General features: G+C 39.6%; 2 protein-coding genes across 2 annotated transcripts; one reads left to right on the forward strand and one right to left on the reverse strand.

The window, feature by feature from the left end:
- The first annotated feature begins 3432 nt into the window (after window positions 1-3432).
- On the forward strand, window positions 3433-10049 carry LOC141756201 (proteasome subunit alpha type-6). The gene is made up of 7 exons (XM_074615758.1): window positions 3433-3631; window positions 5335-5429; window positions 7071-7152; window positions 7896-8051; window positions 8155-8333; window positions 8489-8583; window positions 9840-10049. The coding sequence occupies exons 1-7, from the start codon at window positions 3556-3558 to the stop codon at window positions 9895-9897; spliced, it is 741 nt and encodes a 246-aa protein (XP_074471859.1). The 5' UTR covers window positions 3433-3555; the 3' UTR covers window positions 9898-10049.
- Window positions 10050-11378: 1329 nt separating this feature from the next.
- Window positions 11379-13771, reverse strand: nfkbiaa (nuclear factor of kappa light polypeptide gene enhancer in B-cells inhibitor, alpha a). Its single transcript, XM_074615658.1, has 5 exons — window positions 13457-13771; window positions 12854-12959; window positions 12292-12588; window positions 11927-12187; window positions 11379-11813 (listed from the first exon to the last, which is right to left on the reverse strand). Exons 1-5 carry the CDS (start codon window positions 13699-13701, stop codon window positions 11784-11786), a joined length of 939 nt encoding a protein of 312 aa, XP_074471759.1. The 5' UTR covers window positions 13702-13771; the 3' UTR covers window positions 11379-11783.
- Window positions 13772-27389: the final 13618 nt, after the last annotated feature.

Here is a 27389-nt window from a genome sequence, read left to right on the forward strand (position 1 = left end):
CACAAATAATAATAAAAACAAATCATGCTCACATTGTATTTTAAAGATAGCATTATTTTCACTTGGCTTGTCATGTGATAGGGAAAAGTAAACCTCTGGTATCATGAGAAAAGCTGTTTTCACTTCAGTGACATATAGTTACAATTTTAGCGTCTCTTTGCAGGTTATGCAGAAATGATGTGGGTGTTATGTTGGCAAAAGGAAGCTGCATAGTTTAGACACTATTAGTAATATGATAGCTAAGGTATTACTAATGTGGTTAAGTTAATAAAAACAGGAGCCAGGGCGGACACTAACAAGACGAGACACATGTTAATATGTCAATCAAATTAACATTGAACAATATAGCATTATTAACTCCCCAGCTTCCTGATTCTCCATGATAGATATTTTGCCTTGTCATAGTAGGGAAAGCACAGGTGTGACTAGTGACTTTAATGATGGCACCTTGCCATGTAAGTGTTCTAGTAAGCTGTGTCAATGGGCGAGCATGTACAGGGCCTTTTTTATGGGAGGCATTTTAACATTTCACAGTAGGAAACGCCGGGGTGTAGTTTACATTTTAATGATTACTTGAACTATCAATTGCCATAAAGGAACTGGTGTTGGAAATTTGCTTCGGCTTTACGGACACTGCCTCTGCAATTGCCAATTCTCTGTCCTTGCCCTTTACATATAAACAAATAAATAATAGAATAGGTTGTAAATACTAAAATGAGTGATTAGCGCCAGGTATTGTGCATGCTGGCTCACTGCACACTGCTATGGCTTACTGGAACACTTCAGTATTGAACAGAGCCATCATTAGTGTACAACACAATGACAAGTGAAAATGTCTGCATATATCTAATGCTTAATCCCAATTCCATACTACATATTCATGTGTATATTAATTGCAGTGCTGGAAGAAGTACTAAAATATTTTACTTGAGTAAAAACAGCAATAAAAAACAGTGTAGAAATACTCTGTTACTCTGTATAAGCATCAAAATATACTACCAAAAGTCAAAGTACCCATGCAGAATGGCTCATTTCAGAATAATGTATATAATATAACTTTTAATTAGTGGTGCATTAATGTGTAAGCATCACTAATGTTGTAGCTGGTAAAGGCAGAGCTAATTTTCAGCTACTTTACATATAGCCTACTGCATGGTATCCATACTGATACATCATAATTTATTAGTTGATTTCAATTTTGTATTAATTATCTGAATCTGCAAAGTAACTAATTAAAGATATCAAATAGCCATGTGAGGTCCACAGTTGCAAAATTACACACTCACTTTAAACTAGTGTAAAAAATCTGTAAAGGTTTTTTTTTTTTTTAAAGGTGCTAAATACGAGATTGGGAGCATTTCAGTTTCCTCCTCAAGGCTCTCAACATGGCAACGGCTGAGCCGGAAACTCACAGCTAACGACGTTAACAGTGGAAACAAAGGCAACAGTGCTGACAGAGATAACAGCGTTTACCTAAGGGGGGGTACTGGAGGGTGGGTGCTACGCTTCCTATTGTCCCTATAGTATGATAAGTAGAGAGCACAAGACAGTATTGTGTGAATTTAGTAGAATGTGTAGATAGGTTGAAGATTAATTTGAGCTTTACGTTTCCCTCTGAAATGTAGAGAAATAGCATAAAATGAAAACACTCAAGTAAAGCAAAAGTACCTCAAAATTGTACTTTAGTATACTACTTGAGTAAATGTACATAGATACATTCCACCACTGACTAATTGTATACAATATCTACTATATACTGTATTCATAGATTTTGCAGTTTGTATACAAGATATCAACATATAATAACTGTTTCATGCGAGCAGGAAATGATAAAATACTTGTAAAAAATATATAAAACATTTGTAAAATTGCTGTAGGCCTATGTGTAAGATTAAAAATAGTAATTGCAAAACTTTTAATTTTTCCTTTTTAAATACCCTTTCCCTTATCTTCTGATTACCCTTTCCAGAGCTGGACTTGCATATATGATGGCGATGACCTTATTTATGCATGGGGTAAATTAGGGGTAGCCTATAATTAACTAATTTTAAAATTAGTAATAATTATCATTACTATTATTATGACTAATATATTAAAGTGTAAATAGCATGTGTTGTAGCTCGTCAAAGTATAGCTAATTTTAACTATATTTACTGTTGAGTAGTTAAACTTATGGCCACACAGTATTTCTTATGATAATCATTTATTTTGTACGTAAAATGTTAATCTGCAAAGTAGCTTTTTACTAGGATAGCTGTCAAATAAATGTAATGGAGTAAAAAGTAACCTAGCTATAACGTTAGTGTATTTCCTTCTCAAATGTAGTTGGACTTATAAAGCAGCATAAAGTGGAAATACTCAAGCAAGTACAAGATACCTCAACATTGTACTTAAGTGTAGTATCAAAGAAAATTTAACTTTACCAAAAAACATTAAAGGTCCCATATTATAAAGAAGTGAGATTTTCATGTTTTTCTTATTATAAAGCAGACTTAAGTCCTATATAAATACTGTGAAAGTGTCGAAACACTCAATCCACAGGGAAATACACACAGCCCGTATTCAGAAACTGAGCTTTTAAAACAAGCTGTCAGGATTTCTGTCCATTCGTGATGTCACAAATATACAATATATAGACCCTTGACACAGATTTAAATGTAAACATTCTAAATGTGTCCCAGGTTATTCCTGGTTGCAGTGGATGTGAATGTCAGCAGCTGACAGGAAGTACACATGGACCCAGGCTGTTGCCTATCAATGCAATTCTGTTGCAATTCTGTCGAAATAGATAGATAGATAGATAGTAACTGTATTGATCCCGAGGGAAATTCAAGTTTCCAGCATCACAGTTCCATAGTGCAAAACATGTTAGTAAAAAGGCAGTAAAAAAGTTAGTAGTGCAAAGTACAAAGTACAAAAAAATATACCAGATATAAAAATACAAGGAGATGAAGAAAACTGTTAAAACTGAATATAGTGCAGGGTAACAGCTGTGATACAGGACTATTAAAAAAGTGAATATAGTGCAGAAGAGACTGTTAAAAAGTGAATATAGTGCAGAAGAGACTGTTAAAAATGTGTATAGTGCAGGGTAACTCCAGTAGCTTAGTCTATGAAAGTGCACTGTGTGCATTATTATCTGTCCTGCAGACCGTCCTCCTTTGTCCCCCCTACCCCCTCCCTAGAGAGGTGTGCCAAAACGGAGCGTTTCAGACAGAGGGTAAATACAGGTATATTCAGGCCGACAGTATAAGGAAAATAAAGGTTTTTTTTAAACATTACGGCATGTAAACATGTTCTAGTAGAAACACAAAATACAGTATGAACCTGAAAATTAGCATGATATGGGACCTTTAAGATATTTTCTGAAGATACAACATGTGAGTAGCCTTATTTTGTCACCATGGAAACGAAGCAGGCCTCTGACACCGGATGTAGTTCAGGATCTAATCAGCTCAACTTCCGGGTTAAAAAAAAAATACTGTGCATGAAGTCTGATCATCTGCTTGCTAATTCATCTTGGACGAACTTCTTGGCCAATTTAACTTGGTAAAAATGTCGCGGGGCTCCAGCGCAGGCTTTGACCGACACATCACCATCTTCTCCCCTGAAGGAAGACTCTACCAAGTCGGTCAGTATGATGGTCTGTTCTCACTGAAGCCGGCTCGCAGCTAGCAGGCTAAATGCTCTGTCATGGTTCCTCCAGCTCGGCTTCTAGCTCATATAACACCCCGACAAAGCGAAAGTAGTGTCATATAAAACCCTTTAAAGCTGTACTAGCTGTTATTTGACGTCTGCTTAGCTTCAGGCTTCAGATAAAACAAACAGCGCCACTCACAGTAGCTAGTGCATGCTAGTTAGCATGTTTAGCATTGCAGTCAAGCGAGCTGATTCATTGAGAGTGTCAACTTGTTATTCAGTGAAATGTTACTGTTTCTTTTGATTAAACTACCTTAATCATGGTAACGTTTTGTCTCAATTACATCATGTGTTTTTTATTATATGGCTATGGTTGGTTGGAGTTAAAGGAAAAATCCACCCAAAATATTGAGCTAGCACATTGCTGTTACAGATTGCAGTTTAGTTTTAGTTCCTGACATTGATCCTGTCTTTTAAGATGAACTGGACTGTTGTTGGTGTCATCTGATCAACAACAATCAGGAGACAAAATCCTGAAATAACTAAACAAATCCTTGTAAATGTACTGCCATACTGTGCAGCCATAAATCCTAAATAACTCATTTGGATACAACATCTTCAGCAAACCTCAGTCAATGATTTAATGTCAAGCTGGCCAACCACATGATAACAGTCTTCTGATTGTTGCTTCAGTTTTCCTGCTGAGGGGAAACAGCTGTCTGTGTTTACTTTGTACATATTCCATATTCAAATGTGGAATGGTCTATCTTAGCAAAATGCATTACAAAACAAAAGCAAGAACTTAAATCATGTTTTAAGTTAAACCAGTTAATGTTATAGTAAAATACTTAAAGGTGCTAAATTTGAAATTCAGAGCGTTTCTATTGCCTCCACACGGCTCTCTTTTAAGATGAACTGGACTGTTGTTGGTGTCATCTGATCAACAACAATCAAGCAGACAAATCCTGAAATAACTAAACAAATCTTTGTAAATGTACTGCCATACTGTTGTGCAGCCATAGTCCTTCCTTCCTGCAGCTGTCAGACTCCACAACCAGCACTGCTCCCAGTAGACCACTTACACACCAAAAACTGACAATAACCTGATATTTTCAGGTGGAATTTCTTTCATTCATTCATTCATTCATTCATTCTCACTGTGCAATATCATTTTCCACTTGTGCAATTTTGTTAGTAGTCTGTTTATTGTCAATACTGTATATACTGCTCCTATTTTTATACTTCCTTCTATTTAAATGGTTCATATTTTGTTACACTTTGTTTAGCTCTTTTTTTACTGTGTTAGCTGATGCATCTTGTTTTTTGCACTATCCCCTTTGCTGCTGTACACTATAAATTTCCCCACTGCGGGACTAATAAAGGAATATCTTATCTTATCTTAAATCCTAAATAAGTACCACTCATTTGGATACAACGTCTTCAGATAAAACTCAATCAATGATTTCATGTCAAGCTGGCCCAACCACATGACACCTGATAACAGTCTTATGATTGTTGCTTCAGTTTTCCTGCAGAGGGGAAACAGCTGTCTGTGTTTACTTTGACCATATTGACTCTACAGTTCAAAATCATTGAATGCTGTGCTCATTTGTTTTATTATTCCCTTGCATGCATTGCTGGTGTCAGATGAATGTGTAAACTTAAAGACTTCCTTTCTGTCTTGCTTATTTGCAGAATATGCTTTCAAGGCCATAAACCAAGGCGGACTCACATCAGTAGCAGTCAGGGGGAAGGACTGTGCAATTGTTGTAACACAGAAAAAAGTACCGGTGAGTTGATGATATTAACTTGATATGTTTAATTTATTTGTTAGTAAGTTAATGTACGGCCTGGGTCCATATTCAATTCGGAATGGTCTATCTTAGCATAATGCATTACAAAATAAAAGCAAGAACTTAAATCATTTTTTAAGTTAAACCAGTTAATGTTATAGTAAAATACTTAAAGGTGCTAAATTTGAAATTCAGAGTGTTTCTATTGCCTCCACACGGCTCTCAACATGGAGACGGCTGAGCCGGTGGCTTTCAGCTAACGGTGCTAACAGCGCAAACAATGGCAACAGTGCTGACAGAGTTAACAGTGGGTCCGCACCATTACCACGCTGGAGTACACCTGTGGTGCGCGGAGTAGGCGGAGTCTGCATACCATTTTAAAGGCGTATCAGCCGGCACATACGCCAGATGCCATGCTCAATTCAAGCAGTGAAAGTGGTGTGTACGCCTACCTCGATCACATGGCTGATAGAAACACACAGCGCCGCTCATCATCACATCTCGCTGGGTTGTGCCCCGGCTGTGGGAAAACAGAGCCCATCCAGTGGTTACCTGAAGAGGAACTGGGGAGTGGGCGCTGCAACAACAACAATGTCGGTCGAGAGGGAGTTATCGGCTGTAATTGCTGTACGAGAGCAGTGCAGAGCGGCAGCCGTGAGCTAGCCAGTGGGGCACAACAGAGAAACTTGCATGCACTAAAAGGCACGTGCGGCTGGTTCGGCTATGTCAACAAAGCGCGGAGAAACTCTGATTACAACACACACACAGAGGGAGAGCGACTTCATTCTCTGCTCAGGTAGACATTACTGCTCTATATCTTTACATAGCTAATAGGTTTGCCACGGTAGTCGGTGTTACCGGTGTCACACCGATTACATTACCTACCCACCGCCCCCACCGTTGTTTTGCATTTTTACAGAAACAAAACCCATTTGGTTCATTTTGGCGTATTAGCGCCGTGTTATCAATGGGTAGTCGGACGACGGACGCTACAAACTGAAAGTGAAAGTGTCCACTCCGTATGGAGTCTCAGCTCAGAGCAGCAGGTGTCATATTTCACACACACGGGACGAGAGAGAATTGACAGACAAGATGTGATGGCGGAGGATTTGGTGTCAAAGCAAAAAGCAAAAGCGCCTATTTGGCAATATTTCAGATTTAAACCCAATGCTTTAAGGGAACCATAACCCTAATGAGGTAATCACCGTGCGGAGGACGGAGCGGTCACAGCCGGTGTGCAAAGCCTGCCGCCCCGCAGCAAAAGCTCTACCAGAGAGGCCAGACACACAGCCATCCAACAGTGAAGATCAGAGTAAGCGCACTAGACATATTGACAGTCATGTTTTCTTGTAAAAAGTCTGGTGTAATCGGTAACACCGGTGTTGCCACAAGTTTATTAATTGGGGGGAAAATGTCCTCACCGCCACATCCCTAATAACTAATAATTGTTTGCTGCTATATTAATGCTCTGGATATCGTATAGAGCACCTTTTAAATTATTTATTTAGTTTGTTTTCATCCAAGTAGTTTTGTATTGGCGGGCATCGTAATTGCATTTATAACTCTTGAATACCCAAGGCACCTATTCACTGCCAACACTCATTAATTTTCTCTTAAACACTTTTTTCCTTGAAACAGGACAAGCTTCTGGATGCCGGCACAGTGACCCACCTTTTCAGAATAACAGATCATATTGGATGCGTAATGTCTGGGATGACGGGTAAGAAAAAGACTTGCAGGAGATCCATTATAATGTTTTAAAAAGGGACAAAACAAGAGATTACAGTTTGCAGTCTGTTATTAATCATTAGGGTTTTATTGTTTTCAGATTTTATAAAAAACTGCAGGAATTGTTTTGCTTATTTTAAATTGAAAAGAAATGGATTTAAAAAAAATATGCAACAACCTGGGTGAAAATTGGATTTTGAAAAAAAAAAATTTTCAGCACAAACACTGCAGTTAATGTGTTTCTTTCTTGCATTGGGTGCATATTCAGCAGCGTGTTGGCATTTTCTTCAAATTTTTCGGTTCCCTTTCTATTACCTGAAGCCTTTTTTGAGTGTTGCTCGCTGTAAACTTTCCACAGTTGTAAACTGTGGTGGTCAGCATTTTCTTTTAGGAGGAAATGCAGTAATTTTTCAGTACATGGGAACAAAAGAAATCTGTGAAAGCCAGTTAAAACCCAAATACCTTTTTAAAAAATCCCAAGTATTTTCTGTTAAATTGAAAGTGATGCGTCTTACGGATCATTTGACGTCTCTGTTCTTCTCAGTGACAGCATGTACTGTAACTGATGGTTCCTCTTTCCGAACAACTGTTATTTTTGCAATGAGAACAGCTTTCTGTGGATATCTTGTAAACGTTGCATTAGAGATTAGAAATACCAACATGACTGTGTGACAGTTAAATGTTTTTTGAACAAATCACCCATGTTTTCCTCCCTCTCACCCTCATCTCCTCCAGCTGACAGCAGGTCCCAAGTCCAGCGAGCTCGCTACGAGGCAGCCAACTGGCAGTACAAGTACGGTTATGAGATTCCGGTGGACATGCTGTGTAAGAGACTCGCTGACATCTCGCAAGTCTACACGCAGAACGCCGAGATGCGACCATTGGGCTGCTGTACGTATATTTATTGATTTACAGTCTGGTCAGGTTTTTTTTCTCATGACAGTAAAGTTGTGTTGTAATGTCACAGTCCTCTCCGCTTGCTGTCGACCTGCAGGTATGATCATGATCGGCATAGACGAGGAGCACGGCGCCCAGGTGTACAAATGCGACCCAGCGGGCTACTACTGCGGCTTCAAGGCCACCGCCGCTGGAGTGAAGCAGACAGAAGCCACTAGCTTCCTGGAGAAGAAAGTGAAAAAGAAACTGGACTGGACCTTTGCACAAACTATCGAGGTACAAAAAAAACTGTCTTTACACGGATGTAGCACTGGTTGATAAGGGAGGAAAACAAATGTGAAAGTAACCTTAAAGGTGGTTTCCAGTTGTGTGACGTCTAGTTAGACATATCATAAACACAATCTTAATCTCTTATGTTTTCTCCCCTTCAGACGGCAATCTCTTGTCTGTCAACCGTCCTCTCCATTGACTTCAAGCCCTCTGAGCTGGAGATTGGCGTTGTCACAATGCAGGACCCCAAGTTCAGGTAAAAGATCGGCGATACATTGTGATTTGGAAAATTGTTCCTATTGTATGATGAAAATAGCAGAAAGATATATTTTTTTTAAATTTTAGATAGTAACAGGTTAAGAAGTGTGTGCTCATTTGTAAATAATAGTAATAATCCACAATTAAAAGCCAGTACTCTATTCAATTATGGAGCCGTGCAACACTGTCCTGAAAATATTACAGAATAAAAGCCTTGTGTTAACAAATTAAGGAATTCTCTCCACTGAAAGAAATGCTAAAGTGCTTTTATTTTGAAATGAAAGCAGGAAGTGTTGAGTTAAATATAAATCTTTACTTTTTTCACGTCTGTGACATATTCTACAGTTGTCCAGACGTTGAAACTGTAGTAATCTTGCTGGTTTAATGTCAATATATGGTAATAAGAACATTTTCACTGTCTGTTGTTGCTGTGAACCGCAGTAAAAATAGACGAGATCTCAAATCTCTAGAAGAGACGCAGCTGACTTGCGGCCGAGCCGCGCGCGAGCCGTTCCCTAACGGTCCCGATCCGTTAGTCTGAAAGCCAGAGTAAAGCTATTGGTATCATATGAAACTAGAAATTGGTACCAACGATGTCATGTTAGCTTGTCAGGAATAAAGCTAAATAATGCTCCAAAGTTACACAAAACTTTGGCGTGGAAAAACTGTCATGGCCATTTTCAAAGGGCTCCCTTGACCTCTGACCTCAAGATATGTGAATGAAAACTCTGAGATGAACAGGGTGAAAACTGTATCTTATTAGATAAAACCGATGTTGACAAACTGCATAATTTGCAGTTGAAAAAAGGTAATGTATCGCAATATATCTTTTCGCATCACGCAGCATATTGCAAAATGTTTAAAATCCCAATAAAGATCGTATGGCGATAAGATTGTATCGTGGGGCCTCTGGTGATTTCCACCCTTACTAATGACACTGAAACTCATTCTCACTCTAATATGTCAGGGTTAGTGCTGCAACTAACGATTATTTTCATCATCAATTAATCTGCCGCTTATTTTCTCGATTAATTAATGACTTGTTCAGTCTATAAAATGTCAGAAAAACAGTAAAAATACCAATTACAGTTTCCCACAGCATAATGAGATGCACTCAAATTGCTCCTTTTATTCAACATACAGTCTCAATAATCCAGTTACTATCATACATGGCAAAAAGAAAAGCATGAAATGCCCTTCATTTCTGTCAGTCAAGGAAGCCATTTACATGTTGGATGTCTTCTCTCTCTGCAGGATTCTGACAGAGACGGAACTGGACGTCCATCTGGTAGCCCTGGCAGAGCGGGACTGAGCGAGCAGAGAGACGCGCGTCACCTGTTGGAATAGCTTAGAGCATGATGGGATATGCAGTTCCCAGATGGAGGCTGGTGTTATCTTTGTTTGCTGTACATTTACCCCCCACTGTTTCATTCAACAATAAAAAAAGTTTTTCGAGTAAAATAACCTTTGTCTTTATACCTTTTTTTTTGTGAAGATTAATGATATTTTTTTGCACATGGTGTTCCTAAATCTACACTATATGAATATGCATGTAGGCTGGTAGTGTAAACAGAGGCCTCTGTTTTCATGTGTCGGTTGAGTTTAGCAGCAGGGGAAAACGTTTATGGGAACATGAGCGTATGCAGAGAGCTCTACCTCGGAGCTTCCTGTTGTGGCTCCGGAGTCACATGACACGCCGAGGTGCTGCGGAGAGCTTATTTTACTACGCAGACCTGATTTGACCTCATTTTCTCAACATTTTAGTTTTTTTTTTACGCACATGTAGCATGTCAGAAATAGATTTGCTTTGACTCGCCGGATGTATTGTACAAGTAGTTTCTCTTTTGCAGAGTGGAAATTTGTTCCCCTTGATATTTCAGACATATGGCCTCTGGAGTGTGTGTCATGGGGGGAAAACAGTGGTTAAGGCTCAGCGTTTCATTTATATGATCAGAAATGATCATCAGTAAAACCATTTCCCATCAGTCTTGCCCCCCTAACTTCTGTCTCTGCAGCTACAGAATCAGAAATCCAACTAAAAATCCTAAAAATTCCATCATAAATGCAGTAAAAATCTTAAGGACCTTGTGCTTAGATTAATATCTCTTATGTAATTTCCACTGTCCTTAAGAAGTAACAACTTTAACCTTGAAAAATCCCCCAGCAGTCCATGTTTACAACTATATGAGGACAATTACAGGCTAGATACGGTACACACTACTATTAAACCTAATCACTCAGGGACATTTTTTTACGTGTTGTCTCCAGGTTTACTTCATACTGGGAATTAAAAGTGAGTTGCTGATTATTTCCTTTCTGAAAAGTTCCCGACTACTATGCACAAATCTATCGGCAGATGGGGAAATCTTGTACTTCCCAGACTCCTGCAAAGCTTCCTGGTCAGTCTGACACAGCAGTTAGACTATAACAACTATCTCTGGCGCATTTCCAATCTTGGTAAAACACACTTCCTCCTCGAAAAAAAGTTCCTCGGTATTTCTAGTGAATGCCAGTTCCTAGCTGGTAGCGCCAGGGCAGGGCGGAATATTGAAGTACATTATGTTCCTCTTATGCCGCCCAGGGACTTTCAACGCGGTGACTCAGAGACCCGTGTGACCTCGCCCCAACAAGGAAATCCCAGACTGTTCCAAGTGTGATCGTTTATGTCTGTGTGTCTTTCACAAGTCTGGGGGCGATGACTCTTCCTCGTCACTTTTTTTTGTGAGAAATGATGCTTTTGTTTTACAATGTGGAAAGGTCGTGAAACATAAAAAAAATTACCAGTCAGAGCGGTTTTATATTCATAAACTTCTTTTTATTCTGAACAATTTTTTGTTAATATAGTGTTTAAATTCACACATTATGTACAGGTACAAAAAATAATATCTCTGTATTTACAATATATTACACACGTCTGGTATATACACATCAATATATATTTATACAGTATATAGAAGGACTATATGGAGGTCGTGGTCTTGTGGTATTTCGGTGCAGATCGTTCTGTCATCCGGACCGGGCTTGACCAGACTTGGACGCCGTCTTCATCTGTGTACTTGTGATCCCGGGACCAGCACCTGTGGACCTGGACCTGGACGGGGGACTTATGTGTCCCGCGTCGTTGGGGGGGGCCGTGGCTGGGCAACCCAGTAGCAGCTTCACTGTCGTTCACACCACCGGTAGAGGGGTTGCTTCCGTTTACTTTCCGAACTTTATGTCATCGTACAGCTGTAGGAAAGAAAATAAGAAGACGTTAGGAACCCATACTTTAAAGATTATATGAGATCTTCAGGTGATATCTTCGGTTAATATTTTTCTATGGAGAGGACTCAAAAACTAACCTCATCTTCCGACGAGTCCAGATCCTCCATATCGCTCTCATCCGACTCGCTTTCGGGCAGCTCCCTCAGCTCCTGCGCCGTCTTCTCGTACAGCTGGCAGCGGATCTCTTCGTTCTGGCGGCCGTACGTGAGGTGGTACGCCGTGAAGCCGCCGTAGTTCGAGCAGTTGACGTCGGCGCCGAGTTCTAGGAGGCGGCGCACTAAGGCGGCGTTCTGGAGATCCACGGCGAGGTGGAGTGATGTTCGCCCGCTGCACTGTTCCTGTGAGCAAAAACAATGTAAAGAAACACCGTTAGCTTCCTGCTGTTTTCCTTTTAGACATCATGATGCAAAACTGGCTGCAGATTTCAGTTCACGACGCTTACCTGTGCATTGATGTCAGCGCCCAGCCGAACGAGGCTCTCGACCAACGAAATGTAGCCGTTGATGGATGCCAAGTGGAGACAGTTGTGTCCACTGTAGTTGGGGAAGGTCACCATGGAGGTGATGTGGCGCTGGGAGTTCTGGGTGATGACGCCGAAGCAGGCGAGGGAGCCCCTCTTGCAGGCGATGTGGAGCGCCGTGTTGCCGCTGTCGTCGGCCAGACGCGGGTCGCCGCCGGCCTTCAGGAGCCGTTCCACCAACTGGGGCTGCTCTGTGATCACCGCCAGGTGGAGGGCAGTCTGGAGGGAGGACAAAAATTATAAGATATATTTAATATTTTATCTTGACTTTTTAAAGGGAATTTGTGTGGAAATATTTAATTATTATCTTGACTTTTTAAAGGGAATTTGTGTGGAAATATTTAATTATTATCTTGACTTTTTAAAGGGAATTTGTGTGGAAATATTTAATTATTATCTTGACTTTTTAAAGGGAATTTGTGTGCATCATAAGGAAGGTTTGGGTTTGTATTCAGCTCATTTGGGTTTTGAGTTTTGTTATTACCTGTCTCTGGTGGTTCTGTGCGTTGAGGAAGGGGTGATTGTGTGAAAGTTTGATCATCTGGAAGGCATGTTCTGTGGCTTCGTGAATGATGGCCAAGTGAAGAAGCCTGTGGGGGAGAACAAGAGAGAGAAAGGTCAGTTAAAATAGTGCTTTTACGCATGGAGGAAGTGGTTCCAGCCAGATGAGAAAGAACAAAGCCCCAAGCAGTGGAGCGTTTCGCAAGAGCGGAGTTTTGTCGGGTTATTTCCACCAGTTGTGGCTTGACACATCTGATGCTTTATCAGTTCCTGGCAGAAGGCCAGGGACTTTCCTGAACGCGCAGAGCAGAGCGCACTTTAGCACCGCCCAGACTACGCTCTCAGCCAAAGTACACACACACACGCACTTTTGCTGCACACACACACTTTTAAAGGCCTCTTTTTTTTTCATGCAACTTTCGACATTTTCATGCATAATTTTGCAGCTTTTTTAATATGTTTTCAATGCATTGAATTCCAAGTTTGGATACTGCGTTCAAGTGCGCATTTTACGCAAAAGGAAAGAAAATGCATAAACTTGCATAATTATTAATAATCTACACAAAAAAACTCAAATTCAACTTACGTGTCACCATCCTCCGTGACCGCAGCTCTCCAAGGCTCGTATTCCTGTGTCCTGATGTCTTCGCTGCTCGCGTTCACGTTCATGTCCTCTAAGCCGCTCACCAGCTCGTCCTCCTTCAGGGAGTCCAGACCGCTGTCGAAGCGGTCCTCCTGGCAAGGCCACATTTTCCCGTTTTTGTTGTTGGGCTCCATGCTGTCCAAGTTGTAATCCATTTGGTTGTGGTTAGATACTCTGTGCACGTCCATTGTTGACTGTCAGTAAAGTAGCTCCGTGTCCGTTGTGTCTCTCTAAAGGTCTGGTCAGAGTAGTGAGGCTGAGAGGAGGCGCACTGGGTTTTGTGCGCTCGGCTGGGCGGAGCTTCAGCGGGGAATTCCAATTGACTTATCTTAGAAAAAGCAAAGGGAAAGAACATAGGGCTTGTGCTTTTGTGAGAAAAATCCCCCCCCTAAATGAGACTCAGAATGAAAACCCGTAGTTTCCTATTAGACACCTATTTTCACCTGTGATGTAGGTTTAGGGGACATGTCATTATTTATGTCAATGAATGAGACACCATGGACATGAATGAAAGAGAGAGACAGCACCGAACTGGCTCTGGAAGAATTCCCTTTCTGCACTGGGGAAATTATCTATTTCAAGTAGCATTAATTATATATATATATACACATATATATATATATATACGTATATATATATATATATATACGTATATATATACGTATATATATATATACGTATATATATATATTATATATATATATATATATTTATATATATATAAAGCTAGTAAATGGAAAAAAGCTATTAAATGGAAAAAAATATATAGATATATATATATATCTATATATTGGGGTTTTTTTCCATTCACTAGCTTTTGGCCTGATTGGCTAAATTTGAAATCAGTTTTAAAATCCAAGTTTTCAATATGAAGTTCAATTCATAATTTCATAACTGAAGATAGCCCACACCTACACTAATAACCACACTGTGTTATCATATCATATAACTGCTCTATGGCTGTCATAACCATACAATAGATAAAGCTCATTTTACTTGCAAATCGCATTCATATTGACATTCGGTTCAGCCCCCAACATATGTAGAATAATTACCACAACATGTGAGGAATGCATTTTATTTCACTAAAGTGGTGTGTTGATCAGACTTGTGTTGTTTCTTTACTAAAGTGGAATTTGCAGCATTACTTGTATTCCACTTATAGTTTGGGCTAAGGGGTTGGAAAAAGAATATAGAGACTTTGGGTAAAACCACATTTATATATATTTCTGCATGTAACTGTGTATTTCTTGTATTATTTTTATTAAGATTTGCATTCTCTGTCACCATCAAATACTTTTACAATTTCAAAGGAGCTGAGAAGCTTCTTAATATTTCCATTATTGTGATCAGACCTGTCAAACAAGTCTTTTTGCACTAAGGCGTATTATGTTCTATAAACAAATAAAAAATTTTATCTCCTGCTTATGGGATTTGCATGAATGAAAATAGTGCATGTAGTGTAAAAACTAGGGCTGTCAATCTATCAAAATATTTAAGTGTGATTAATCACATGATTGTCCCTAGTTAATTGCGATTAATCGCAAATTAATAACACACACATCATACATTTATCTGTGTGCTGACTTAACTATGACTTGCACCAAACTGCATGTGATTATCATAAAGTGGGCATGTCTGTAAAGGGGGGACTCGTGGGTACCCATAGAACCCATTTTCATTCACATATCTTGAGGTCAGAGGTCAAGGGACCCCTTTGAAAATGGCCATGCCAGTTTTTCAGAGTAAGTTTACAGCGTTATTTAACCTACTTCTCGACAAGCCAGTATGACATGGTTAAATTTCCATTATTGTGATCAGACCTGTCAAACAAGTCCTTTTACGCTAAGGCATATTATGTTCTAAAAAAATCTGGGTTTTTTTGTGACCTGCATATTAAAGAGATTTGCATGAGTGAAAATAGTATTATAATGTAGTGTAAAAACACACAAAAAATCAGCCTAGCACATTCAAGGGTCAGACAGAAGAGGATTTCCACACTTGTGTCTGTACGCGGTTGCACTACAAACATACACAGAGTGCAGAGGAGGGGGGGGAAGATTCTAAAGTTTCCTTGTGGAGACTCCCATTGTGAAACCAACACTGTGTTTTCCACAATAGGATGTTCTGGACTTAACCCGTCTAGCGTTGCAAATGCTTAATAACGCAACCCCAGAGGTGAAACCTTGCACAAATTAGCTTTGTTCCTGGAAAACACTGTGTTTAATGGTGCAGAAACGTATGACTTTTGGTAGGAATTTTGAATATTTTCCTTCCGTCTTTTGTTTACCAATGTTTTGCATTTGTCCCTTAGTTGCTTTGAGGCAAGTCATAAAGAGGAAATTCCTTTCTGTTGCACAACATGGTAGCGAAGTGCGTGACAGAGCTACCTGTCTGTGCTCCCCTGACATTTAACACAAAAATCCCAGGATCGCTTCTGTTTACATTGTGAAAGGTAGGCTTGGTGAAAACATAGCAACGGTATCCAAGGGCAGTGAAGCGTTCACACCTCTATGAGGTGCAGCCACACACATGCACTCCCAGCAGGGCTCTGATGTCATGTGATGTCATCTAAAGTAGCCTGCTTTCTCTGTCTGAGTATCTGTGCGTGCGTCATGTCAGACAAATGTCGCTCGTACAGGCAGCCATCATCTCAAGGTGTCCCTCTTGAATTCCACACATTCCTTAATCTCTGCCAAGTGTCACGATGAGGCATCTCGGGACGAACTGTTCTTGCAGCCCTGTGGTTTTTTTCTCTCACTGCCAAGATTGCGTGCTTGTTGTGTGTATATATGGTCAAATATTTAACCCACATGGGAAATACTGGGACTTCCACATTACATCCTTGAGAGTTTTTTTTTTTTTTTTTGAAAAGCTGTGCAAGTGTTTTTGTCTCCACTTGCCTTGTGTTTACCGCTGGTTGCCATGGACACCAACCACTGAGAACGCACTGACGCCAGTTCAGTGTCAAGTGCCGTACATTGCCCTCTGTCTGTGTGTTGGAAAAGCACCAATTATCTGAGTCAGTGAAGTGCCTCAGGGGATTATTATTATTACACCCTGTTGGTGAAGTGCTGAAGTCACGAAACTCCCTTTTTTCTCGATTGACCAACTAACACCAACCTGCTACACTGCCAGTTTATTAGGTACAACAAAACTAAGATTAATGAAGTCTAATACCACAGCTCTGTAATAAATCCTACCATCATGAGGGTTATAATGTTCAGTTTTTGTTGAAACGGTTTAGTGTTGATCACTTTGGAGCCTGTAGTTTGTGTTGCTGTTCAATTGTGTATAGCGGTGCTCCTACGTCTACCCTCATTGATATAAATGGTGGACAAAATATTATCATAGCACCCCTCAGCATAATGCAATGCAATTCGTCAGCAGCGCCAACTGTATGGAGGAGGACGGAGGAAAAATGAAGGAATAAATAAATGACATATATAAATAAATATGTCATTAAATATAGCAAAAATAATATTAAAAACAAAATGTAGCCATTAATTAATTGATGAAATGTGACATAAACTGATATTTCTGTTTTAATTTGCTTCTTCATATATTTATTTTTGTATAATTCCCTTATATATATTTACTCTTCTCTTTATTTTTCCCTTTTTTTTTTATTTATTTGTTTTTAAATGTGTTTATTTATTATTTAATTCATTTATCATTTATTATTTTATTATTTATTTATTTATTTATTTATTTTTTTACCTGCATGTATTTATTTATGTATTTTTGCATTTATTTATCTATTTATGCAAGATTTTCCCTTTGCATTTCACCCCTTATTTATTTCCCCAAACTTATTTATTTCTATATTCTTTTTTTTATACATTTCTTTATACATTTCTGTATGCATTTCTGCCTCGTTAAGCAAATGAGGGGGCTATCACTCAACGTGTGTCATGGGGTCAGAGTGCATAGATGGACTATATGCTAATCAGCTAGCTGCACTCCAGTCTTCATTCCCGGCTCCATACAGTTTTTTTATTTATTCATTCAGTTTTGATTTTGGCAGGTTCCGTCCTCCATACAACTGCAGCCTCCAACCATTATTTGAATTAACACTTCTCTAAAAAACTGAACATTATAAGCATCTTGAAGGTATGGTTTATTATAGAGCTGTTGTATCAGACTGAATTAGTTACGTATACCAGGTTGGGTTATTTAGGTGTACCTAATAAACTGGCAACTGAATGAATAATCCAAACAAAATAAAACAAAAATAAAAATCTGCCATTAAGCCTTCTAAATATTGTAAATCAAATTTAGAGAAAAATTGCTAAATATAAATAAAGCCAATTAAAAAATCAACATTTTTGTTTGAAGGAAATATTTCACCATGATAAGCCTTAATCATTTTCCATACCTTCATTCCTGTAGTCATTTTACAGTAATAGGTACCAAACATTTGGTAGATGAAAGTGATGGATACCTAAATTAGGTAAGTAATTATTGGAAGATTTTTTTTTTTTTTAGTGATGACAGGTTAAAATACTGCTGATGAGGAAGTGGGGAGAAAGAGAAGGGGGAAAGTATTAGTATTAATACTGAAATTACATCATGGCTAATTTGTGAAACTGAAACACTTGTCATTTCTGGAAAGCATCTACTATTTACTCTGAAGGGAATAGTTTGACATTTTGGGACGTATGCGTATTCGCTTTTGCCGAGAGTCAGATGAAAAGATCGATATGGTTGGCTATGTGTGGAGTTAGAGCTGGGAGACGATTATCTTAGTTAGCACACAAACAGGAAGCAGGGGAAAACAGCTGGCATGGCTCTGTCCAAAGTTAAAAGAAATATGCATACCAGCACCATATATCACATTATATTTATTTAGTTTAATTTGTACAGATAGAAATTAGATAGAACTTGTTAATTAGTACTCTTTAGGTGGTGTAGATATGCATACCAGCCCGTTCTCATTTGCAGGTCGTCATATACCAAAAACATTGTCACGCCCCTCATCGTGTGATACCGACGTACAAGGAACCCTTAAGCGTCTGTATGAGACACACCAGGCTTTCAAGTAACTAAAATGTAAACCCATCCGCGTCAATATTAAACGCTCAGGGAAAGTGCTGCGGTGGCTTAGTTTAAAGAGTGGAAAAAAAACACATAGGGACGTGGGGTGGGGTGGGGTGGGGAGGGGAGGTGGATGGGTCCAACAAATACAGGGCTTTCATCCAGGAGACCGCTGTTCATGTCCCGTGCGTTACGTTTCATTTTCACTTTACAAACATAGTGATTTTAAGCCAAATCATTATGTTATTTCCTAAACCTAACTAAGTGGTTTTGTTGCCTAATCCTAAGCAAGTGTTTTTGTTTAATTCACAACATTAAGCACGTGTTTACTGCGACTGGAAAGTGACACCAAGGGGTCTTGGCAAAGCGTCAGTATGTGACGGTTTGGGAGGAAAACCATGTAGGCTATATAAGAAATGGACGTAGTCACTGTGACGTCACCCATTGGTTTGTGGACTGCCGTTTTGAAGCCTCGAGTTCAGCATTTTGGCCGTCGCCATCTTGGCATTTTGCAACCAGAAGTAACACGAGAGGGTGGAGCACAACCTAACGCTAAATAAGACACTTTTATGTGATCAAAATGTTACAGTCAACTTTCATGAACTGAAAACACATTGTGAAAGGTTTAAAGTTCGAAAACATGGACAACTCCAAGACCGGACAATGTGGTAGTGACCTGTCAATCACAAGGTAGCCACGCCCTAAAGCATACTTATGGTCTATTTTACTCTAAATAGGACCATAATTTACTAAATGATTACTTGAAGCTAGTGATTGAGACCATAAGAGCATTTTTACGATGTTTACTGAGGTAATAAATCAAGTGACCTCTATACAATCAGATTTCTTTTTGCAACCAGAGGAGTCGCCCCCTGCTGGCTATTAGATAGAATGCAAGTTTAAGGCACTTCCACACAGGCTTCACTTTTCAGAACCGGAGGTTGCCCACTGATGAGAATGTGTTGCAAGAGGTCTGATAAAGCATCAGTATATCACTAGTTGGGATGAGAACATGTTGGGTATACTGCTAACGTTTGAAGAGAGCCACGCTAGCTGTTTCTTCCTGCTTCCAGTTTTTAAGCTTTGCTTAAGCTAATAGACTCCTGCCTCTAATTTCATGATTATCACACTGACACACCTGTGTCTCACTTGTATCTGTTTGTGTACAGATTAAACAAAAGTTATATAATGTGGTAACAAAACTTAAGAGTTGCTGGTAGCCTATGTGCATTTTTTGACTTCGCAGAGAGCCAGCTTACTCACCGGAGGGCCTTTAAAGCACGACATTACGAGGACATTACGCATGTCATGAGGACTCATTTTAGGCTTTCCACATGTCATTTGTATGCCGCTTTTCGTGAGCCATTTTTTGTGTTATTGCCACACAAGAAATCTATCCGCAGTTAGGTTTGGGCAACAAAACCACTCACTTAGGTTTAGGAAAAACATCATGGTTGGGTTTAAAATACGTAAACTAAGTAAAATACGGAAACCATGTAACATACAGTAAGTATAGAAAACACATCACAAATGTCACAAATGTAACAAACGTCACTAACATAACTTACAAAACAAAATAACGGTGTCCTTAAAGTTGTGTGTTTGTTGGACCTATTCACCTTTCCACCCCTCATTAGCGGTCTTTCTCAAATTTGTATTCTATGTCCACTAGCTCTCTGCGTAGCATATTCACGCGGATGCATTTACATTGCACTCAGTACAGACTACATGGCGAACAAATGACACAACAAAAGCAAGAGAGGCGTACTTATTGCACGTTTAATGCCTTGTGCGTCATCGTGTCATTCATAGGCCTTTTCGTGTGAATGGGCTCAGCATACAGAAATGAGAGTGATTCTATCTAACTCGTGGAAAGAAAGCATAAGCCTGATTCCCAAAATGTTGAACTATTTGTTTCCCTTACTTTCTTAATTTATTATTCCTAGCACATATTTCAAAAAAGTCACGCGGTTTGAGACATACAGGCAGATGATGATTTCATTTTGAATCTGTCATTTATGCCAGTATATGGTCTGTATCAGCAATCCGCAGCTTGCTCAGCTGTCTAAAAATAGCCTCAGCTTCCCAGATGTGCGCATGTCATTCATGACAACTTCCCTTAGTGTTTCAGAAGGAAGCTATCACTCCATTGTTACAGTAATCACTCAATGGAACCTCAACCAGTCCATTTCTTGTGTGGGCTCGGTGACACAGCAGCTCTAACACCCAGAGTTTACACAAACTACACCCACTTTATGTTTTCATAATGTGTGGCTCGGTGTAAAGAGGAGTATTTGAGTGTGACAGGTTCACGCATGGCTGTTTTCCATGGCTTGTATTAATTAAACGGGTAGGCATGCTCGCTGTTTAATGATATGAGTCAGGCTGTTTTCTTTGTCAGAGGGACTCCACCACAACCGTGCTATGTGAAAAGATACAGGTGGTTGTTATCTTATTTAATTACATGGTGTACACGCCTGTCATATAGATTTTAATAGAGTCGTGAGGAGAAGACATGAATGTAGATCATAGTGTGTGTGACCTTTATTCTGGTGACCTGATGCCATTATCTCATTCAATGGTAGACAAAGGACAAAATTACAAGGAAGGTCATCAATCCGGTGTTTCCCAGAACAAACAAAGACGCCGTTCACATAGGTTTCCATACCTGTAAATAGAACATTGTTATTTGCTTACGAGGCATGTGATGGTCATGAGATTTTTGTGTGGGGAAAATGGTGTTTCAGCATCTTTCTTTTTTTACTATAGCTTCTGAAAAAGTGATCTGAGGCTATTGAAACTTTTAACTTTCAAAGTGAGATCCTCCCCTTTGTTGCCACGGTTTCGCGCTGAATGTGCAAATGCATATTTTTTCGAGGAAGCGTGGGTGTTTTTCGGGGAAGGGGTAATACCTTTATATCCCTCCCCAGGTGCTCCCACGGTGATATACACACACACACACACACACGCACACACACACACGCATACACACAGAGGGATTAATTGTTCGCGATATGATCTGTTGAACTACTGCCCTACTGCCACCAGGCATCTCTCACAGTCCTCGTGTCGCTATCGTGTTCCGAGTTGTTGTTTAAGTCTAGCTGTGTGAAAGAACATAAAGGTCAGTTCACCCAAATCACACAAAACCCCTCGTGGTATCTAGCTTTGCAGATTTTGCCGGAGATTTGCTGAATTTCTTTAAAGGAACAGTTTGACTTTTTGGGAAAATCTTTTACTTCTATTTGCTTTCTTGCAAATTAAGATGAGAGGATGGATGCCAATCTTATGTTTGTACTGTAAATATGAAGCTATACAGCCAGCAGGTGATTAGCTTAGCTTAATATAAAGACAGGAAACAGAGGTGAAACAGCTGGCCTGGCTTTGTCCAAATAAATCAAAGTGGTAAAAACTAGGGCTGGCAAACGATTAAAATAAGTGTTTGTGAATAATCACAAATTAATCGCACATTATTTATCTGCTCAAAATATACCTTAAAGGGAGATTTGTCAAGTATTAACAAAACATTTGAGTGGGCAAATATGCTTGCTTTATGCAAATGTATGTATATATTTATTATTGAGATCAATTAATAACACAAAACAATGACAAATATTGTCCAGAAACCCTCACAGGTACTGCATTTAGCATAAAAAATATGCTCAAATCATAACATGGCAAACTGCAGCCCAACAGGCAACAACAGCTGTCAGTGTGTCAGTGTGCTGACTTGACTCTGACTTGCCCCAAACTGCATGTGATTATCATAAAGTGGGCATGTCTGTAAAGGGGAGACTCGTGGGTACCCATAGAACCCCTTGTAAAAAAAACAAATATGTGGTTTTATTGTCATCACTGTGAGGTCAACAGGCAATCAGCGGAGAACGGACCGGTCAAGAAATAGTTCCAGCACTTATCTCCGCCTAAAACCAGAACTTGATGTTTTTCACTTACGAAATAAACTAACTAGATATAACGTGTTGATTATGCCTCATTTCCACTGAATGGTGTGCTTTGACTTGACTCAACTCACTTTTGGTAGCAGGTCCTTTTCCCTATTTTGTTTTCCACAACGGATAGTACCCCCTCAATGTAGGCGGGAATCTCAACTGGTATCCACGCAGCGTGAAACTGCCGTGACATCATCTTCAACGCGACACTCGCTGGATCCTTTCATCTGCAACTAGAGGAACATTCCAGAAGAACGTCTGCATTTTGTCAATTGCACCATAGTGTACGCTGTAGCAACCAGTTCTCACTCCCAACTTGTCAAGTACCCCCGCTTGTTAAGTGCCCCTCGGTATCGGATCCTGATGTACGGAGGAACGCTTTAGCGACTGTATGCGACGTACCAGGCTTTCAACTAACTCCAATCTAACCCCAGTTAGAGCGGGTGACGTAGTTTTGGTAGTAGGCTGGTGGACGGCTCAGACAAACAGGACTTTCTACTAGGAGTCCGGTGTCAAATGGTAAATGGACTTGCATTTATATAGCGATTTTCTAGTCAGCACGTCAGCAATCGTCCATTCACACACACATTCATACACTGATGGCAGAGGCTAACATGCAAGGTGCCTAATCTAAATACACATTCACACACCGATGGGCTAAGCTTTCTGGAGCAATTTGGGGTTGAATGTCTTGCTCAAAGACACTTCGACCGGGGATCGAACCACCGACCTTCGATTGGCGGACGAACTGCTCTACCCTCTGAGCCACAGTCGCCCCAGTGTTCATGGCTCGTGTGAAATCTAAACTTACGTTGACTTATTTATGTCACGTCAGTCGTTAGTCACGTGAGTCGCTAGTCAGTGAAGTTAACATCAACCACGACCATTTCCTAAACCTAACTAAGTGGCTGTGTTGCTTAAACCTAACTTCCTGTGAAAATGGAAGATTATTTTGAAAGTACACTTATGCATGTACCGAGCGTATATTGACACGCCGTCCCTGACAAGTCCAAAAGTAACGTTAGAGAGGGGTAATCCCGTGCGTCGGTCTCCGACATTAGTAAGCTTTAGAGGTGCTACTGCAAAAAAGCAAATAAGCGTATTTCCCCACTATTCTTTGAAGCTAATTATCATATTGTGTTTTTTTTTTTAATGTGTGAAATCACAATGTGAAAAGGTCAGCGTTGCTCAGCCAAAGTGGAAACAGGAAAAACAACCACTTAAAACAAACGCAAATCAACATGCGATTAAAGATGATTATGAAATCGTGAGCCACAAAGGCTGGAGTAGGTCAGGCTGTGTGCACATGCAGAACCAAGAGCCTTGTAATGCAACTAGGGAGTTAAATGGGTTGAACATGATCGTTAAAATTTGAATATAATGTTAAAGTGGTAAGCAGGGGAGGACTGCTCATGTTGGGAATTTACAAACACTTTGTTTGGCCCCAATTTAAATACTTGCTGCTGCATATTGAACAGAGCTGGAGATGCAAGGGTGACTTTTGAGGCTGCAGTAGTTCAAAGGAGATAAGATAAAAGCGTCAGAGACCTACTTCAACATCTTATTTGATTGTCTTTTTTTCAAGTGTGAGAAGCAAGTCTTCACTTGTATCTCTACCTGATCTTCAAAAGTTGAGTCAATCATCTGACCGTTTGGTGTTGTTAACGATAGATCACCAAGAACACAGATTATTTCCACAATATGAAACACAGTTTGAAAGGTTAAAGGATTTTCGAAAGATTAAAATCATATCAGAAGAAAAAAAAAAAAAGTAGGGCGTGCAGTCTGTGTACACAAGTATGGTTTGAGGTCAAAGATTTACATTGATTAAACATGGTTATCACAGTGTGAGTGCGCATGCAAAGCAGTTAAAAAATGCAAATAACACTGAACTTCTGTTCAGGGTGCAGAAACACAGCCTTAAAGGAACAATGTCTAGCATAGGATCTATTGGCAGAAAAGGAGTATAATATTCATAACTATGTTTTGATTAGTGTATAATCACCATAAACTAAGAATCGTTGTGTTTTTTTTAGCTTAAAATGAGCCCTTCATATCTAGGGAGCGGGTCCTCTTCACGGAGTCCGCCAGGTTGCTCAACCATGTTTCTACAGTAGCCCAGAACGGACAAACCAAACATTGGCTCTGGAGAGAGCATTTAGCCTTTTTACCTGAAGGCCACCGTAGTTCTCCAACACGCTTATGAAACTGCGGTCAAAGACTGTGTATTACCAAGAACTGAAACTGAATCGTTCGTCCCATTGGAACATCATTGCCCAGCAGCAAAGGTACGCTGCCGCCATTTTGGACTGAAAGCAACTACCTGACGCCAACAAAACGACCACTAAAAAGTGACGTACAAAAGTAAAACAAAGTTATTTCTATATTCTATTGACACATTGACAGTGTTAAAATATTATAGATATAATAAGCCTTTTATAAGCAATCAGTCCAAAATGGCGGCAGCGGCTGTTGGAAAAAAAAACCCACCGGAGTTTCGTCTCTTTGCTTCTATAGTCTTTGCTGCAGTAACATGAGCCGCAGAGTGCAAAATTGTGGTACCGTCAGCTGCCGTCTGACTTCCATTGCTCCTAAAGTAGAGTTATAATGGCGAGGTTGGCCTCCGAGCGTAGCGGACGACGTTACCACAAATTTGCACTTGGCGGCTCACATTACCGCAGTCTTGGAAAGCGAGGAGTGAGCGGAGGGGTACTCAGTTGGTTGCAATCTGCAACCACACCACTAGATGCCGCCAAATCCCACACACTGTCCCTTTAAATAGTGAAATTGGAAGAGACTTGGAAAACATGCCAGTTGAACATAAACTGCGGTTCACTGTTTGGTTGTCATCTCTTTCTGGAGTTCCTCCCTACATTCCCTTTGTGTGCAAACTTTATTGATGGTCCATTCGTGTCAGCAGTCTCCACTCTGGATCATATGAGACGATGAGACACAAAAAAGCTCAGTATTGTGAAATAAACCATGAAGGCAAACTACTCACACTTTCTGCGAGCACACTGTATTGCCCTAAATACAAATCAGACCCGCAAAGTTTCCTGACACACTTACAGCAGCGTGAGAATGGATGTGACTGGCAGCGTACTACACACCATGGAAAGAGTGAGGCTATGAGACAAACCGCAAATCAACTGAGCAAAAAATCTGACACTGTTTAATATTCTCATGAGCATTTTTTTGAGAACCGAGCAGGCCGTCTGTCTGTTATGTCAGCTCACGTGTCATGATTAAAACTCCAGCTTCCTGCTTTGTCTTATGATTACAACACACATTGGTGTGCTTAATGTACATTTTTACCAATATGTCACTCGAATTGAGCAATATATTAATCAAAGCATTGTGCCTTTTTATTGCATCCATATATAGCGAGCCTTTCTGTTCATTACGTCTTCATCAATGTTCCTATTTAAAGTACTTTCACTCATCCCTTTATTCATATATCCAGTCATCGATTCATAAATCATGTTCCATTTTTTTTCCTATAGTTGTTATTTTACCATTAGTAGGAATACTCCCAGTTTCAATACCACAATAAATCACTCTTTTCAGGAATGGATTCAGACTAAAGCTATCATTAGACCACCTAGCAAAGGCCTTTATTGCCCTCCTGTGGTTGCAACGTGAATTGCATATTCATGGGATTGCAGGACCTTACAATGCACTAACACTCTTGAAAGATACAAATAAATAGGAGTGGGCAATGTGGATGAAATCAATATATATTGCAATATAGTATACTTTCTTGGAAATCTGAATCGGATAACCAGGCAAGAAATGTCTATTTTTGGCTATCCAGCAAATAAATACCTGACAAATCAGGCTACTTTATTCCATTGATCATACAATTTACTTTTTCCATATAGAGATATTTACATTTACAACAATGGCTTAATATACCCAGAGATATGTAAGGGATAATGTACAGCGAGTCGGTCATTGTTGTGAAATAAACACTGACGCGAAGCATAGGGGTCTTGCATCGCCCTGTTAGGGTTTATTTCACACCAGTGACCCACTAGCTGTACATTATCCCGCTTATTACACGGCTACTTACTTAAGAAATCAATAATTTGACACAAAAATGGTCCTCCAGAGTCTGACATCAGAACTGCGCCCATAGCAACGGTCTGTATACATAGCAGTCTGCTATAAAGAAATAACAGACCGTAGAACGCCGTGATTGACCAATCAGAATCGAGGATTCAACAAAGCCGTGTAATAATAAAGGATAATTACCTATGGTATGGCAAAATATCTGACAGCCTAAAAAATGTATATATTGTGAGATGATTTATATAATATAATTTGCATACTTTCAAATAATTTTGTGGGCAACCAGCACTTGCCATTAGTCCAAACTGTCACTAGCTAAAGGACATTGACATGCAGTTGATAATTTAGTAGATTTTACTTAAAGGTCTTATTGATAAAAGATTTTTGTCTACGAATATTTAGAAAAGAATGTCTTTTCCTGAAAAAAATATTTTTATGACTGTGAATTAATCATTTAAAAAAATTTTAATCCAAAATGAATGTTTTGTTTATCTCAGTGGAAGACATCTGACGTTTGGTTGCTACTTCTAACAAGGCTTGTGAGACAATAGTAAAACAACATTGGTGTCACGTGGTATCTCTGGGTCATCAGTGTGGAAAAAACGGATAAATGGCTGTTATTAGAACACCTACTGAACACTCACACAAGAATTCTGTGCTGGAAAAATAAATATTATTTTTGTTTTTAAACTGAAGTGCTGCAATAGTTTTCTAGCAAAAGACCCACTGATTTGACACAAACACACACACTTCCAACTGTCCATCAGAGCAGTAGACAGCAGCACAGCTCCAGCCTCCACCCACTGCTCAGTCTGTCC

The sequence above is a fragment of the Sebastes fasciatus genome, chromosome 18 (assembly GCF_043250625.1).
Source record: "Sebastes fasciatus isolate fSebFas1 chromosome 18, fSebFas1.pri, whole genome shotgun sequence".
Lineage (NCBI taxonomy): Eukaryota > Metazoa > Chordata > Actinopteri > Perciformes > Sebastidae > Sebastes > Sebastes fasciatus.

Bases quoted from the DNA above. Each gene is read 5' to 3' on its own strand.
- LOC141756201 (XM_074615758.1), top strand. From the start codon at position 3,556: ATGTCGCGGGGCTCCAGCGCAGGCTTTGACCGACACATCACCATCTTC. The intron at 7,153-7,895 runs GTAAGAAAAAGA...CATCTCCTCCAG, and splicing joins CGTAATGTCTGGGATGACGG to CTGACAGCAGGTCCCAAGTC. The intron at 8,584-9,839 runs GTAAAAGATCGG...CTCTCTCTGCAG, and splicing joins ATGCAGGACCCCAAGTTCAG to GATTCTGACAGAGACGGAAC.
- nfkbiaa (XM_074615658.1), bottom strand. From the start codon at position 13,701: ATGGACGTGCACAGAGTATCTAACCACAACCAAATGGATTACAACTTG. The intron at 12,960-13,456 runs GTAAGTTGAATT...TCTCCCCCACAG, and splicing joins GTCACGGAGGATGGTGACAC to GCTTCTTCACTTGGCCATCA. The intron at 11,814-11,926 runs GTTAGTTTTTGA...TCTTTCCTACAG, and splicing joins TGGACTCGTCGGAAGATGAG to CTGTACGATGACATAAAGTT.